Below are 18,139 nucleotides of genomic sequence, written 5' to 3' on the forward strand. Positions count from 1 at the left end.
CTCTACCACTACACCAAACGCCCAGCCTACTGCTACATTTTCTTAGCAGAGATTTCCCAAGGTACTTAGCAAGTGCAGACACAAAGAGGCCTCCGAGCTGAACTGTATTTCCAGCACTGTTCCTCTCTTTTCCCCAGTGGCAAGAAGCAAATATGGACATAAGCAAAGAACAGGAAGTTTACCTGTCTGTGGTGCCCAGACTTGGCTGCCGCTTGCTATGATGAAGCGCAGAGATTTCAAAGGAGCAGGAAGAGGGCCCATGCTGGCTCCAAATGGACAACACTCTGCCCACCGAGTAGGGCAGAGAATAAGAGACCTTATTTGCTATGGAGGCTGGAGACCTTAGCCCTTTCAAGCCCTGTGTAAACTGGGTCATGAAGAGCCGCTGCATGGTAGGCATATGATTTGAGAAGCTCCGTTGTTTTGTCCAGATTCGGTAGCATCCAGGAGAACAAAGTGCGAGAAGTGTGTGAAGGCCAAGGACAGAGCAGTCTGCTCTGGTCTGAACTATGGCAGTGCCTCCATAGTACGGGAGAGGAGCTGGAGTCTGGAGAGGAGCCTGAGTGTGTGCCTGACTATGGAGGCCAGTGTCTTCCCTGAATGTGGCCATACCAGGGCAAGCATGGGACAAAAAGAAAGAGAAGGTCCACTTGGGAGGTTGAGGCGGGCACCGGGAGGCCTCTCCTAAGGCAAGCCTCGATGGAGCACAGTGCTCTGGGAAAGTCCTTGAGGCTTCAATCATGCAACTGGAAGTTGGTTTCACATGAAAGGAAATCGGCATGATTTCAGAATCAAACAGCAGTGATGGCATCTTGTTGCTCAAATCTATGAAGCTCATTTTGATGGCTTCAAGAGAATAGTGCGCCAAGGGCTTGCTGTGAAACCTCTGATCCCACTTATTAGCTGCCATACAGGGGTTCAGCTGCATTGCATTATATGAAAATCCATCCAGGAGCCTTTTATATCTGAGGCGCTTGTAACTTTTAGCCACTGGCAGAAGTGCAGAGGAATACCGCTGGTATCTGAGAGTTGGGGGCTTGGCAGGTGGGGCTAGTTTGGAGGCAAGGATGGATAGCTTGTTTAGTAAGGCTGATTCTTTGGTAGGCTTCCTAAAACTCAGGCTCCTCAAGGGATGGCACAGAGTAGCCTTCTGCTTTGGTTTGTGGCTAAGCAAACTCCTGATAGGTACTGGTTCGGATTCCAATTGTGTGGGTGCAGGCACAGCAAATGAGCTGAGAAGTCCGTGTGCTTTGGTGGGGATGGGATTGGATGAACTCTTTCCAATAGCAGAACTTCTGACTTTACATATTTTTCTCCCCACACTGACCGGCTCCTGACAGGAAACTCTCTTACACATTCGGTGGGGCTGCTTCTTTAAAGGAAGCATTTGTTTCTGACCAGAAGTGTTTACAAAGGCACTATGTATTTGATCACACCCAGCAGTGCTGGGATCTTGCTGTTTCCTGGGGGCACCAGGAAGGCAAGGACCTGTGCATAATTCAATGTCCTTCTTCAATGGCTGATGACATAAGCGTTCCTCCTTTGGGTCTCCCAACTTTTGAAGCTGTCCAGTGTTGTTGCCCTTGGTTAGCGTTGCCCGAGTGATTTCTCTTATCATGATGAACCCATCTTTGTCTGCCTTACATGGGTTCTTATCTTGAGCCTCATCTGACAACTTACTAGATGTATACTGTTCAATTATCATATGTGCTGCTCCTTTTTGATGTATACATTGTTCCTCTTTCAGCAACGTGTAGTCCAAAAACCTCTGTTGTTTTACCTCATCATCATGAATGGGTTGGCATTGCAAGTAGGTCTGAGAATTCCTGGGCAAAATAACACTCCCACAGCCCTCTCTAGTAGTGATCAACTTAGATTTCCCCCCAACGGTTAAGCAATCCAGCAGTCCACACTGATGTTCTTGAGTTTCTTTTCCATTCATTCTTGTTGCGGTGTCCACTGTCAAAAACAAATGTCTATTAGTGAAATTCTCACCAGGATGACAAGCTTCACAAACATCCTTTTCCACACTGGTGAGTGCACTGTCTCTTTCATTAGGACTACGTTCCTTCATCTTGGGCCGGCCTGAACAGTCTTTTGTATTTTCATAAAGCACTTCATCTTCTTTTTGTTTAAAAGGATTTTTCAGGCCACTTTCTTTACTACTATTATGATCCGTGTCTGAATTTTCTTGAAAAGACAGACACAAAGTCTTTGTTTCAAAGGATTCTAGGCCTTGTGGGGGGTCAGAGTTCTCACCTTGGCATCTAGAGGACATCATGTCTCTTAAGGATATTCCCAAGACCTTTTCCTTGCCATTCTCAGAATTTACTTCTGGTCTTGATCCTTCAGTTATTCCCTGGGTTTCTCTCAAAGATCTTCCTTTACCTTGGTGTTTATGGCAAGTATGATTTAAAGACATGCTTATGCTATCCACTTTTCTCATATTTGGTTCATGATCTGCAATAGACTTCATCTCATAGGGTATGGAAGAGTCTGGACATTCTTTCATTTCACAGTCTTCTAAAGATTTACATACTTTCTCTTCACATGATTTTATTTCTAGAGACTGCTTTATAGAAGCAGCAGCATTTGGGAGATCTGAGCCTTGGTCAGCTGGTCCTATGAGTGCAACCTTCGGTTCTCCTCTCTCAGATGAGGTACTCCTTGAGGTTTTGTGGAATGCCAGTCTAACTCGCCTTGCACCATTACCAAGTGCACTAGATGTTTTCACAGCCAGCATACCTTCAGGCTTTTCACCACAGTCTGTATAGATCATGTGGATCTTACCACCTATGGACTCTGCAGAACCAGAAATATTTTCAAAGGCTCCTTGGGAATTGTCTTTTTGTGGACTACCACAAAGCATTGAGTTATCACTACCTGAACTGATTAGCAGATCTTTTATGCTAAGGCTTAGCTCTCTGTTAACCTCTGCAGTGGCCCCTCTCTGGTGACTATCTAGTGCCTTCTTAACTGATTTACTCTTACTTCTGCATTTGACTGGTCTGTTTTGGTTACTCTGGCAGCCAAGGACTTCATCTGCTTTCTGACCAAGAGTTTCAACTGATGGTTTAAAACTGGAGAACATAGCAGGAGACTGGTTCGATAATGTTTCAGGACTTGGAATGTTTGCAGATTGGTTTTGGTTTTGTTCTTGAGTAGCACAATCAGAGATAGTGTTCTTACAAAACCCAGTTTCATTGGGTGTATCTGATTCTTTTCTACATAACCCTTTGTCTCTAGGTTTGATGTGACTGACAGCATGTGTAGTTATGTTCAAAGCTCCATCATCTGACATATGTGCTACTTGGGTTTGGTTCTTACCACCTGGAAGGCTGCTTTGAACTTCTTTCCCAGGAAGTTCACTCTCCTTGGATGTACAGCTCACTTTCTGGGTGCTACTTTTTAAGTCTTCTGTTTCTTGGAAGTAGTATTCACTGTGCTGAAATGTCTTTTCACATTTTCTTACTTTAGAGTTGTTCATTTTCAGGATGATTTTGCTTGGCTCAAAAGCATCACACCCAGAATGTAAATTTTCTTTTGGTACATTTTCTCTTGCATTGTGACAGCTGGAGATATCCTGAGATTGAATGTTTTTACATTCGGTGACAGAGACCTCCTGAGGAAAGCCAGCTGCTTCTTTTGTACTTGATAGGAACCCAAAATGTAAATCTTCTGTTCCTGAATCAGCCATTTCTTCTTTTCCTTCTAAGCTTCCTGAGTTGGTGCTAGTATTTGAAGAAGCGCCACAGGTTGTATCACATTGTAGAGAAATGTCTTTTAATTTTGTTTCCATGGGACTGGTCTGGGTACCAGTAATAACCTCTCCCCCAATCTCTAAAGAAAGGTGATGGCTCTGTTGGGCATCACTGCCTGTTGCTAAAGGCCTCTCTCTGTTTATATTTAGTAGAGAATTAGTTGGCAATGTCACGTGGTCTTGAGAATTAAGGGACACTTGATTTAAAACACATTCACAGTCTACTTTCATAACCAGTTCACTGGCACAAGAAGGTTCACTCATCTCACTGGCAATGCCTGATGCATCTAAATGTGAGATACTGTCAAGTGAGGTCTGTGTAGCCTTTTCTGACTCAGGTCTGTAATCCAGTTCTGGAGACATTGGTAATTGAGCAACGTCTTTCTTGGACTTCGTTATCAACTTGTTAGGTACAGAACTTATCTGGTCTTCTGACACTAAACTCCCAGTAGATTTTCTTTCACACAAGAAATCATTACATGTTGCTTCATTTAGCTGAGTCCTACGTTCCAGATTTCTCTGAATGTTGACTAAAGAATTACAGTCTTTACTATTTATCCTTTCGCTTAACCTATTAGACTCTACAGTGGTTGTCTGCTCTGGCTGTTCAAGTTGTACTGAAGAGAAAGAAATGCTTTCTTTCAAGTGCTCACTTACATGGCTCACATTAGGAACAGTTTCCTTATGGTCGTCAGGGTGTGTCAAGCTATCCCGATGGTCTAAAGTGATTTTCAAATCATTTTTTTCAAACATTATTTCTGTGGCTTCAGTTAGAGAATTGATTATTAAAGAACTAGAGCTTTCTGTATGGATACTGCCTTGAATACAAGCATTATTGTAGATATCTTCCTTTGGGGAATCAGCAATCTCTTTTTCACCAGAACTGGCATAATTTTCTGGTTCTTTTACTCTTTCTTTCCTGAGATTCAAAGGCTTTTCTTTACTTTCCTCTACACAAGCGAAGTTTTTGCTTTGATCATCCATATTAAAATATGAATTATCTGTCTTTTTAGCAGATCCTTTCAACAAACCATTGCTTTCAAAATCACATTCTTCTAATGATGCTATTCTGCGTTCTGGAACAGATGAAAGTGGAGTGAAATGTGAAATTTCAGAATCCTTTTCTAAGGGTTTTATAGCATCTCTGTTTCCCTTGGTTGTGGAAGTATCAGGTGCAGAACTGTGTTTTTCTTTTTGGAAACCAAGAACCTGTTGGCAATTGTCATCTGCTTCACAGACAAGATTTAATTTACACAACTCTTTATCCCCATTGTCAGTGTTGGAATTGGCATTGTTCCCTGGTAATAATGACAACCAAGAAGGAAAAGTTTTTAATTTTCCACATTCTTTTGCATTGGCAGTTGCTTCCATCAATCCAGGGTCCACAAAGGTTAAAGGCTTTAGAGAAACTAAAGTTCTGGATTCTGAAACTTCACCACTGGTCATGATTTTGTCTACTTCTGGATATTCACTGCACCCAGCTGAGAGAACATTACTCACATTGTCATTCTTGTCATTATTATCCATCTTAGTCCCATTCACCTTTATACCTTGTAGGTCTTCCACAGATTTGGGCAGAGCTTCAGCTGTAATCTGTACATTTCTTTCTACACAAGAGAAATAAATCCAAATCAATATATAATCATAAAAAAAATGTGAATTATCCTCAAAAGGATGAGCCCTTGAGATTAAACACTTAAGACTATCGAAAACAAAAAACAACAAAAAAGCTTTGCATGAAAGTGGTACTGTGGCAAAAACAATAATAACACAAACAAACAAACAAACAAACAAAAACCAGAAGTGGTGCCATGGCTTCCATTCTGCAAGAATGCTAAACTTAAGCTAAAAACAAAACAAAACCTCAGAAACAGCACCCTAGGCCCCGAGTTCAAGTCTCACAATGGACAGAAAAAAGGTGTTTTGTGGCGGTGGTGGGACTTGAATGCTGGGCCTAGGCATAGTCCCTGAGCTCTTCAGCTAAGGATACTGCTCTACTCCCTTAAGCCCCGAGGTCACTTTCAGTTTTCTGTGGTTAGCTGGAGATAAGAGTCTCAAGGACTTCAGTGCCTGGTCTGGCTTTGAACAGCAATCCAGATCTCAGTCTCCCGAGTAGCTAGGATTATAGGCGTGAGCCACTGTGCCCGGCTTAGTTCTGGCTTTTTTTTCCTTCTTGTCGGTCATGGGACTTGAACACTAGGCCTAGGCACTGTCCCTGAGCTCTTCAGTTCAAGGCTACCGCTCTACCCCTTGAGCCACAGTGCCACTTCTGATTTCTAGTGATTAATTGGGGATAAAAGTCTCATAGTCTCTAGTGCCCGGGCTGGCTTTGAACCCTGATCCTCAGATCTCAGCCTCTTGAGTAACTAGGATTACAGGTGTGAGCCATCGAGCCTGGCTAGTTTTTGCTTTTTGCTGGTTAATTATACATTTGAAAATAAAAAATCTTGAGGAGCCGGAACTGTTGGATCACATGTGTAATCCTAGCTACTCAAAAGACTAAGATGTGAGGATCATACTTCAAAGCCACCTCAGTAAGGAAAATCATCTCCTATTATCCACTCAAAACTTGAAAATCCAAAGACAGTGCTCAGGCCCCAAGTTCACGCCCCAGGACTGGCAAAAAAAGAAAAGAAATGTACTCATTATCTAACTTATACAACAGTAACCCCAGTAACCCCTATATAAATCACCTTTATAAGAAAAAGAAATTTAAAAAAGAGTAAGATTTCACACCAGCAATAAGGGTTCAATATGGTAGATTTTTGGTTTTGCTTTTGTTTTTGTTGGTTGTAGAACTTAAACTCAGGGTTTAGGTTCTGCTCCTGAGCTCTTTTGCTCAGGTCTAATACTCTACCACTTTTGAGCACAGCGCCACTTCAGGATTTCTAAGAGTCTCATGGACTTTCCTGCCTGGGCTGGCTTTGAACCCTAATCCTCAGATATAAGCATCCCCAGTAGCTAGGATTACAGGCAAGAGCCACTGGCAAATGGCTCAACACACTGTTAATAATAAATATTTGTCATGGGAAAAGGGCAAAATAAACTATCATCCACTAATGCAAGGCCTGGTAACAGTTGTGTCCAAATATATCCCCAGGTAGTATAAATTTTTTCTAGTTAAGTCTATCTAGAGTAAAGCAGGTAACAATAACAATTATATTTAACCACAAAATGGGAACTGTGAATTAAAAGAATGTGCAGTACAGAGTGGGGAAGAAGAACTTAGAGAGGTACCTTTGTTACTTAGAAATTCCTCAGAGAGGTCCTCATGAAAATGTTCTTCTCTGGACTGCACCAGAAGGTCTTCCTACAGTAAAAAAAAAAAAAAGCCAGCAAGGGAGGATTCAGATATGAGCTCATTTTGTGAGAAACTTCTTTATGACTTCAGGAAATCTGCTAGTACTCACAAGGATTGAGAACAGAAGCAAACTTGAAATTTAAGTATAATCAAACAGAAAACATCTCCAAAATCTGATCTTGAAAAATCAAGTTTGGGGGACCGAGAGTGTGGACTAGTGGTAGAGTACTTGTCTAGTATGTATAAAGCCCTGAGTTTTATTCTTCAGTACCACATACACAGAAAAAGAAGTGGTGCTGCATATCAGCAGGCAGAATGCTAGCCTTGAGCAAAAAAGTGTCCAAGGACAATGCCCAGGCCCCGAGTTCTCACAGACTTTTGTACCCCGCTGACTTCAAACCAGATCGATCTTCAGATCTCATCCTCCAAAGAATCTAGGATTGCAGGTGTGAGCCACTGGCACCTGGCTAAGCAGGGTAATTTTAAGATCCTTAGGACCTGATGCATTTCTAGTCAGGGGCTCTACCTATTGTGCCATACCTCCAAGCAGGACCTTAGGTATCATAAGCTCTGAACACCTCCAAACATATGTTGTTTAAGCTACCAGCAGAAGCAGATTAGTATGAATTAGTAGATTAATATGAATTTTCCATCATACCAATCAAAACCAAACCAAACCAAAAAAAAAAAAAAAACCCACCTGCTGAGTTTAAATACAAAACCAATTATGTGGGGCCGGAAGTTTGACCTAGTAGTAGAGTGTTTGCCTAGCATGCATGAAGACCTGGTACCACCTACATAGAAAAAAGCCAGAAGTGGTGCTGAGGCTCAAGTGGTAGAGCTTTAGCCTTGAGAAAGCCCAGACAATGCTCAAGCCCTGAGCTCAAGCCCAGAACTGATAAAGTCATGTTGGCTACGTCAGGCAACAGCAAATTATTAATAATTAATTAAAAACTGAACTATTTAAGAGAATTGTTTAAATAATTAAGAGAAAGTTCTATCTTAAGTATCTGCATCATGCTTCGGCTTTTTCTCTTTGTGATAATGAGAACCGGGGTCAAACATACTGAAGGGACTCAGTGCCTTGCAGACCAAAAGAGCAACTGACAACAATTTTATTATTGAGCTGTGATCACCTTAAAATCATTGAAAATTGAATTTGTTTCAACAACAAAAAAAATCCTTTTAGTCAAACAGTAAGTTCCAGTACATAACTGCAAATTTCTTCAGGTTACAGACTCTCAGGGTAAGCAGGTCATAGTAACTCACTCTTTCCTTCTTTTCTTTCTTTCTTTTGCCAGTCCTGGGGCTTGACCTCAGGGCCTGAGCACTGTCCTTATGAAATGTCACCTTTCCCTATGCCTTCAAATACAGTATTTGTCTCTCAATATGTTTATTGTGGATTCATATGTGACAACTAAGAGACAATAATTTTTCCTGTGACTGCGCTGAACGTAAGCATTACACCCTGAAAGCAAAGCTTTAATAATACTTTCAACCCCAGCAGAGGTATCATTATGAGAAGACAAATAAGTTTAGCACTCTACATCCTTACATCTAAAGAAAACAGAACAAAACCACTAAATATGGTATAAAGAATCTTCAGTGCTCTTTGAGACCAAGGGATGACTATATAAGGAAATTCTTTGTACTATTTCTTTGCAGGTTTTCTGTAAGTCTGAAATTATTCTAAATATACAAGATGTTAAAATCAGATAGTTAAGTGGAGTGTCCAGATTTTGAAATGTACATAGGCTTTATATTACTTTCCACACAATGAGTATGTGAAATATTTCAAAATGTGTTTTGAAATAAAGTCACCATGCATACTGGTATTAAAAGAAAGGATTTTTCAGTGCTAGTTCATTAATATAGAGTAACATCACACATCATCTCTTTGGTGCACAATTCTTCTCACATCCTGACTAAGGACATTTTGCATGCACACACCATCTTCTCCAACTTTTCTTCCACAAGAAGAAGGCTGAGGACTGAATGTGTTCTTTCACAATTCAGTTTGGCTCTTGCAGCTGTCTCTTCCACTGCACCTGTTCTCAAATACTTTTTATTTCTATTGCTTCCTAAGTTGAAAATTACTACTCATAAATTTTTAAAAACCTCTTGACACAATACCAGGTAGGAAGAAATACTTTTGTTGGTTTACCTCTAGATGATTATCTTAGGACTAAAATTTTAAGTTAAATGAACTTAATTTCTGTGATAAGGGGTATGAAACCCAGAGGCTTGAATATGCTACCCAGCCTAATTTTATTTATTTATTTATTTTTTGCCAGTCCTGGGCTTTGAGCTCAGGGCCTGAGCACTGTCCTTGGGCTTTCTCAAGGCTAGAACTCTACCACTTGAGCCACAGAACCACTTTTTTTTTCTATGTATATGGTACTGAAGAATCAAACCCGGGTCTGTGTGCATGCTAGGCAAGCACTGTACCACTATGTCAAACTCCCAACCCCACATTTTAATTTTTTAAAGCCAATTTTAAAACTATTACCAGTTAGAAAGGCACAAATACTAGCCAGGCCTGATGGCATGTAATCCTAGCTACTCAGAAGGCTGACATCTGAAGATAGTTGTTCATAGCAAGCCTGGGCACTAAAGTCCCTGAGACTTTTATCTCCAATTAACTAGTAGAAAATGGGAAGTGGTGCTGTGGCTCCAGGGGTAGGGCAGTAGCCTTAAGCTGAAGAGCTCTGGAATAGCACCCAGGCCTAGAGTTCATGCCCCACGACAGATATTTAAAAAAAAAGAAAGAAAGAGAGATTCTGGGCGAGGTGGCTCACGCCTGTAATCCTAGCTACTCAGGAGGATGATATCTGAGGATCAAGGCTCTAAGCCAGCCCGGGCACAAATGGACCTGAGACTTTTTTTTTTTTTGCCAGTCCTGGGCTTGAGCTCAGAGCCTGAGCACTGTCCTTGGACTTTCTCAAGGCTAGAGCTCTACCACTTGAGCTTCAGCACCACTTCTGGCTTTTTTTTTTCTGTATGTATGTGGTGCCGAAGAATCGAACCCGGGTCTTTGTGCATACTAGGCAAGCACTCTACCACTAGGCCAAACTCCCGGCCCCGGACCTGAGACTCTTTATCTCCAATTAACCTCTAGAAAACTAGAAAACGGGAAGTGGGGTTTGGCTAAAGAGCTCAAGGATAACACTCAGGCCCAGAGGTAGGTTGGTAGTTTTAAGCTGAAGAGCTCAAGGACAGTGCCCAGTCAGAGATCAAGCCCCATGACCCACAATAAATAAATAAACAAAAAAACAAATAACTATAAGGAAGGAAGGAAGGAAGGAAGGAAGGAAGGAAGGAAGGAAGGAAGGAAGGAAAAGAAAAGAAAGAAAGAAAAGCACAAATACTGTATTAGTTCATTTAGGGTACTCCAGATAGAGTAGTCAAATTTCCAGGCAGAAGGCAGAATGACAGTTGTTAGGAGCTTGGAGGAGTAAGGGAGAAGTTACTATTTAGTAGGTAAAGTTTCAGTCTGGAGATGGGCGATTGTCACATGATGTAATGTGACTAGAACTATATACTTAAACATGGTTGAGACAAATTCAGAGTTTAGATTGTTTCACTAAATATGAAGTCATAAACCCCCGTTAGCCTATGCCGAGTGGCCATCCACACTGAACTCATCTCTTACCTGCCTTAGACTGGTCTTTTCTTCAGCAGTTATGGAATGCTTGGATCTTCCTGTGCTCCCTCCCGGGGATCTCTGATAACTTCTACCTGGTCCCCTTCATCTCTGAAGGCCTTTAGCTCCATCCTTTTGGGTTACTCTTCCCTATCCAAGATCCTGGAAGCCATAGAATCTCTTGCTGTGGGGTCTACTAGTCCACACCACCCAGGACTACTCCCACAACCCAAACTCTGAGCAATTTCATCACAACAACTTTCTGCATGGGTCCCCTGTAGCTCCAAGGAGCTACTCTGACTTATAAGAAAGCTTGAGGCCAGGAACATGGCCTAGTAGAGTGTTAGCCTAGCATACATGAAGCCCTGAGTTCAACTCCCCAGTACCACATACACAGAAAAAGCTGGAAGTGGTGTTGTGGCTCAAGCAGTAGAGTACCAGTCTTGAGAAAGCTCAAGGACAGTGCCAGGCCCTGAGTTCAAGCCCCTGGATTGGTTAAAAAAAAAATAAAAAAGCTTGAGGCTCCAGCTTTTACATCTAGAGTCATACTTGGCACAGGGTCTTTGCTTTTTGGAAACACTTACAGAAAGTTCAGAGTATAATTCCTGTACCACAGCAGACATGGAGGAATCAAGTGGAACCAGCCGAGTCTCTACTCCAGATGACAGCATTAGGGCATATGGAGATTATGGAGTCAAGTCTTTACATCAAAAGCTTCATTCTGACACAAATCAAAGGAAGGGATACAAGTTTAAAACCTTGTAGAAAAAAGTTCTTTCAGTTCATATTATCTATAAGTAGGAAAATAAATTTGGCTTCAAATGTCAGATTTTGGGTACCAAAAATATCTCTTTATGAATTTGTGGAAAAATACCTTTTTTTTTTTTTTTGCCAGTTCTGGGGTTTTGAACTTAAGGCCTGGGCACTGTCCCTGAGCTGCTTTTGTTCAAGGTTAGCACTCTACCACTTGAGCTACAGTACCCCTTCTGGCTCTTTCTGTGTATGTGGTACTGAGGAATTGAACCCAGGGCTTCATGCATGCTAGGCAAGCACTCTACCACTAAGTTGTATTCCCAGCCCTTTATCTTACCCTTTAATTGGCATATGCCTAATCTTAATTTCTACACTGTCTTCTGGGAAAATTCTCAATTTAAATCTGAGGGACCAGCAAATAGATGAAAGTAAGACGCATCCCAGGATAGATCTGACAAATACAAGAAAAATAAAGATGGTTTTCTGCTTTGTTCCCCACAGCCCAGAACAGGTGTTTGATATCTATCTTACTCAGGAAATATTCAATGAATGAAAATAGATGGAGGGAGGGCTGGGAGTGTAGCTTAGTGGAAGAATGCTTGCCTAGCATGCACCAAGACCCAGGTTCGATTCCTCAGTACCACATACATAGAAAAAAAGCTGGAAGTGGTATTGAAGCTCAAGTGGTAGAGCGCTAGCCTTGAGAAAGCCCAAGGACAGTGCTCAGGCCCTGAGCTCAAGTCCAGGACTGGCAAGCAAAAGAAAAGAAAAGAAAAGAGATGCAGGGAGCCAGGCAAGGTGGCTCACACCTGTAATCCTAGCTATTCAGGAGGCTGTGATCTGAGGATCACGGTTCAGAGTCAGCCTGGGCACTAAAGATGGGGAGATTCTTATCTCTAATCACTAGAAAATGGCAAGTGTAGCTATCAAGTAGTAGTGTGGTAGCTTTGAGCTGAAGAGCTTTGGGATAGTGCCCAGGCCCAGAGTTCAAGTCCCACAATGATTAAAAAAAAAAAAAAAAGTCTCATGCACTCTCCTGATGAGGCTTGCTTGGCTTCGAATTATGATCCTCAGAGTTCAATCTCTAGAGTAGCTAGGATTACTGGCACCTGTCTACCTCTCATTTTTGAAAGAAAATGGAATTATATCTCTACTCTTATCAACTACTTGAGATTTGTCTACCCAAATTAGAACAAGATACTACTAATCCAGTTCTTTAGCTGAATCCTTCCTGTTACCTAGCATCCTGAGATTTCCCAAGTGCTTTCACAGAAACCATGTTAATTCACAGAATAATCCCATTAGCTAAGTAGGGCAGCTATCACCTTCCTGTTATAGATCATGGCACCTGGTAAGGTTTAAAGAGACCCAACTAAAATATTACAGAGCAGGAGGTACAGGGGGTTTTCACTGTATTGATAATGTTTCATTCCTTGTCTAAGATCCCAGAGACACAGGGTATTTGCTCAACTATTTATCTCTAAGTATAATACTATATTACCAAAACAAAAACTTAGAACTAAGGACTTCTGACCTGTAACTTTTCCATTTTAGTGCACCAAATAAATGCAACTTCTATAATGAACTCTACTTTGGGGTTAGGAAGTCATGGCTCAAGTGGTAGATCACATACCTGCCTAGTAAGCTCAAGGCCCAGAGTTCAAATTTCATTATTGTAAAAATTAAAAATATTTTTTTAAAAAAGGGGCCTGGAGCTTTGCCTAGTGGTAGAGTGCTTTCCTAGCATGCATTAAGACTCAGGTTTGATTCCTCAGGATTATATACATAGAAAAAGCTGGAAGTGGTCCTGTGGCTCAAGTGGTAGAGCTCTAGCATTGCGAAAGCCCAAGGACAATGCTCAGGCACTTGAGTTCAAGCCTCAAGACTGGCAAAAAAAAAAAAAAAAATTAGCTAAGCAACAAAAGAGGCTTACCTGTTGATATTTTTCTTAATCCTAAGCAAGAGCAAAGTTTGAAGGAACTCTTCCCAAAGGCAACAGGGTATAAAGCTGCACTAATTGTGTGTGCATACATAAAAGTGCATCTTTCTATGGTCATGGGAATTACTGAATTCAGAGCCTCATGTTTTATAACGAGCCATGTCCCCAATCCTGCATTATTATGTTTTTGGTCTGTCATGGGGCTTGAACTCAGGGCCTGGGCACTGTCTCTGAGATTTTGTGCTCAAGGCTAGCATGCTAACCACGGCTCCATTTCAGTTCTCTGGTAAGAGTCCTATGGATTTTCTTAACCAAGCTGGCATAGAACTGCAATCTTTAGGTTTCAACCACCTCAATAGCTAGGATTTCAGGTGTGAACCACCCATGTGGGGCCTGAACGATCAATTTAAATAACAGAGGTTACAGGAAATCAGACTACTGCTTATCTATGAAATCTATAGAACATGCAACAGCTGAGAGGAAAAAAAAAACAATCAAAAAAAATATTGGTGGGGCTGGGAATGTGGCTTAGTGGTAGAGTGCTTGCCTAGCATGCATGAAGCCCTGAGTTTTCTTCTTCAGTACCATATGAACAGAAAAGGTTGGAAATGATACTTTGGTACAATGCTAGCCTTGAGCAAAAGCACCTCAGGGGCAGTGCCCAGGCCCTGAGTTCAAGTCTCAGGACCAGCAAAAAATAAATAGAGGCTGGGAGCATGGCCTAGTAGATTGTTTGCCTCGCATACACCAAGACCTGGGTTTGATTCCTCAGTACCACATACACAGAAAAAGCTAGAAGTGGTGCTGGTGCTCAAGTGGTAATGTTCTAGCCTTCAGAAAGCCCAAAGCCCAAGGACAGTGCTCAGGCCCCCAGTCTGAGCCTCAGAACTGGCAAAATAAATAAGTACATAAATAAATAGAATTATATATGCTCAAGGGGAAGCAGGACATGGTAACCTCCTCAGGTAGGAGGCTGAGGAGGCATTAGAGCCAAATGCTAGGCCAGATAAGCTACATAACTAGATCTGGTCAACAACAACAAAAAAAACGTAACACACCAAATTTGTGGATGGAGATGGACTGCCTGGGTCTCTTGATACATATGTTCAAGAGCTCTTCATTTTCTACCAATGCTGAGAAACAGGGATTCTCAAAACTTTTTTGGGGGGAAGGGAGATGGGGGGAAGCATCAGTTGTGGCCCTTGGACTCTGAGCCTGGGCACCATCTTGAACTCTTCAGCTCAAGGCTCTACCACTTCCGGTTTTCTGGTGGTTAAGTGGAGGTAAGTCTCACAGACTTTCATGCCTGGGCTGGCTTTGAACGACGATCCTTAGATTGAGATCCTCCTAAAATTTAACTTTTCATTCCTCATTTCTCAGACTTCATTTTCTTTCTTTCCTCCCCGCCCCCCACCCCTTTTCCAGAGCTGAGGACCAAACTCAGGGCCTTGCACTTACCAACCAAGTCTCTTACCCTGAGCTAAATACCCAACCCCTCAGACTTCATTTTCTTATAGCTTCTTTGTTAGGAGGATAACACAAAGCTATGCCTTTAGGCAGGAGTTAGGGATTTGGCTCAGTGACAGAGCACTTGCCTACCATGTACAAAACCTGTAAGAGCCAGGCACTGTGGCTCATGCTTGTAATTCTAGCTACTCCGGAAGTTGAAATCTGAGGATTGCAGTTTAAAGCCGGCCCAGGCACTAGGTACTGAAGTCCATGAGACTCTATCTCCAGTTAACCACAAGAAAACCAGAGGTGGAGCTGTGGCTCAGGGGTAGGGTGGTAGCCTTGAGCTGAAGAGCTCAGGGACTGAGCCCAGGCCCAGAGTTCAAGCCTCACCACTGACCACAAACAAACAAACAAAAGCCCTTGAAAAACAAACCAACCAAACAAAACCCTGTCAGATCCTGGTTCATTCCTTAGCACTGAAAAAGAAACAAAAAGAAGAAAGTTTGTCCCTTTAAGCCCAAATACAATAGCACCCAAGTGCCGGAGCCAACTGGTTCACGGATTCCTGATCTTGGGGGTGAAGACTGGAAAAAGACAAAAAAAGATGGGGTAGGGAGGACTACAGCCCTAGCCTAAGGCCGTGAGCTTAAGACTGTAGTGCCATTTATTTCAAGTTCCAACCTTAAATACCTTTCCTTTTTTTTTTTTTTTTTTTTTTTTTTGCCAGTCCTGGGCTTGAGCTCAGGGCCTGAGCACTGTCCTTGAAATTTTCTCAAGGCTAGAGCTCTACCACTTGAGCCTCAGCACCATTTCCGGCTTTTTTCTATGTATGTGGTACCGAGGAATCGAACCTGGGTCTTCATGCATGCTGGGCAAGCACTTTAACCACTAGGCCAAACTCCCGGCCCCTTTAAATACCTTTCTTAAAACCAGGACTCTGCCATACAAAACAGTGATCAAGTCTCAAATAGGTTAAATGAGAAGAGATCAAGTCTTAAATAGGTCAAATGAGAAGCGATTGACAGCCCAAAATCATGATAACAGCTTACTTACTTGTGTACTCAATTGTGCAGGTCCAAGGTCACTGACCCCATACTCAGTCCCCAACACCCAAGAATTCTATCTGTAGTATAGGCACACAAAGAAAGGTATGTCCACAAAGAATCTGCATACAACCAGGCACTAATGGCTCCATGCCTGTAATTCTAGCTACTCAGGAGGCTAAGATGTGAAGATGGTGGTTCAAAGCCAGCCCAGGCAGTAAAGTCCATAAGACTTACGCCCAATAACCACCAAAAAGCTGAAAGTGGCATTGCTGCTCAAGTCTTAAGAATGCTAGCCTGCTAGCCTTGAGCATAAAAGGTCAGGGTCACCGCTCAGGTCACAAATTCAAGCCCCAGTATTGACAAAAAAACAAACCCTGTACACAAATGTTTTTAGCAGTACCACTTATAATGGCTGGTATAGCTGCACAATGGGATATTATTCAGCCAGATAAAAGAATAAATTACTGGAGCAGGTTACAACCTGGCAAAACCTTGAAAACACTGTGTTCTCTGAGAAGCCAGTCACAAGTGTATAAGGTTCTATTTATACAAAATGTCAAGAATAAGAACTAGAAATGTGGCTCAAAGTAACAAGACCACAGCTGTAACTGATCTAGAACATCAAGAATAGGCAAGTAGGGGACAGGACCGTGGCCTAGTGGTAGAATGCTCACCTAGCATACATGAAGCTCTGGCTTTGATTCCTCAGTACCACATATACAGAAAAAGCCGGAAGTGGTGCTGCGGTTCAAGTGGAAGAGCCCTAGCCTTGAGCAAAAAGTGTTTAAGGACAGCGCCCAGGCCCTGAGTAGAAGCCCCAGGACTGGCAAAAAAAAAAAAAAAGGCAAATATAGAGACAAAGTAGATTGTACTTGTTAAGGCAGGAGTGTTGGAAGACTGAGGTTAATGAAGTTAATGGTTACAAAATTTCTTTTAGAGCCAGGAATGGTGGCATAGGCCTGTATAATCTTAGCTACTCAGGAGGCTAAGATTTGAGGATTAAGGTTCAAACGTGCCTGGGCACTAAACCATGAGACTTTCTTATCTCCAAGTAATCACCAGAAAACCTAGAAGGGGCTGAGGCTCTAGGAGTAGGGCATTAGCCTTGAGCTGAAGAGCTCAGGGACAGTGCCCAGGCCCAGAATTCAAGTCCAACAACAACACATTATTTTAGAATAATAAAAATGTTCTATGACTGATTATAGAGATGGCTATACAACCCTGACTACCCCAAAAGCCAAAGACTTTTACAATAAAAATTAAGTTATCTATCTATCTATCTATCTATCTATCTATCTATCTATCTATCTATCTGTATTGTACAGTGAAGATAGTATAGCACTGAAGATTAAACCTAAGAACCCAGGATTTTGTGAGTATTATAAAAGAGTTCTACCACCTGCTGCCTATGTGAATTCTATCTTTATAAAGATGATATAAGCTTCTGGGGCAGTGTATAGAGGACATCAAAATGGTTCAGAGACTAACATACTGCTATGGGCAGTATGTCAACATAGCCTCTAACAAAAACCAAGCTGTCCTGAACCCCTGGCAATAGAATTGTTTACCTTTATACCGAAAAGGTCAGGAAAGCACCAAAATCTGCCCGTGGTGTGTGCCCAGGTGGTGCTGTGAGACCTAAGGTTGTTGCAATTGTTGAAAACAAAAGAACATGCCAGGGCCAGGAGTAGTCTAGTGGTAGAGTGCATGCCTAGCATGCACGAAATCCAGGGTACAATTCCCTGGAACTGAAAACATAGAAAAAGCTGGAAGTGGCACTGTGGCTTTAGTGGCAGAGTGCTAGCCTTGAGTAAAAAGTGTTCAAGGACAGTGCCCAGATCATGAGTTCAAACCCCAGGACTGGCAAAACAAACAAACATGTCAGCAGGGCCTATGGTGGTTCCATGTGTGCCAAATGTGTCTGGGACAGGATCAAGCACACTTTCCTTATCGAGGAGCAAAAAATCGTCGTTCAAGTGCAGAAGGCCCAAGCAGAGTCAGAAAGCTAAATGAAAATAGGTAGCTGCTTGTGTGTGTGCCTAGGATGCAAGAGGTCTATACATTGCTAGCAAAGAAAGAACCTTTTTGATAAATAAGGTTTTGCATAATAAAAATAAATAAAAGTGTCGTAAAAGGTGGCTGCTGGTGGTTTATGCCTATAAATCCTAGCTACTCAGAAGGCTGAAATATGAAGATTATGGTTCAAAGCCAGCTTGGGTGGGAAAGTTTGTGAGACTCTTTTCTC

At 42.1% G+C, this 18,139-nt stretch overlaps 1 protein-coding gene and 1 pseudogene across 8 annotated transcripts in view; one reads left to right on the forward strand and one right to left on the reverse strand.

Moving 5' to 3' along the window:
• Positions 1-18,139, reverse strand: part of Prr14l (proline rich 14 like) — a 43,838-nt gene that overhangs the window by 18,589 nt on the left and 7,110 nt on the right. For 6 of the 8 annotated variants that reach the window (XR_016532982.1, XM_090320525.1, XM_090320524.1 and 3 more), the window contains exons 2-4: positions 11,289-11,425; positions 6,998-7,070; positions 183-5,367 (exon numbers count right to left, since the gene is read on the reverse strand). Coding sequence is in view for 7 of the 8 variants with exons in the window: in XM_090320525.1 (XP_090176651.1) it covers positions 183-5,367; positions 6,998-7,070; positions 11,289-11,375 (5,345 nt within the window). In the remaining variant the exon portion in view is untranslated. The remainder of the gene's footprint in view (positions 1-182; positions 5,368-6,997; positions 7,071-11,288; positions 11,426-18,139) is intronic. The other 2 variants (XM_090320529.1, XM_090320527.1) reach the window with 2 other exon arrangements.
• Positions 17,366-17,903, forward strand: LOC150045239 (large ribosomal subunit protein eL34 pseudogene; annotated as a pseudogene).

Source organism: Megascapheus bottae, chromosome 28 (assembly GCF_031878675.1).
Source record: "Megascapheus bottae isolate mThoBot1 chromosome 28, mThoBot2.hap1, whole genome shotgun sequence".
In the NCBI taxonomy this organism is placed as follows: domain Eukaryota; kingdom Metazoa; phylum Chordata; class Mammalia; order Rodentia; family Geomyidae; genus Megascapheus; species Megascapheus bottae.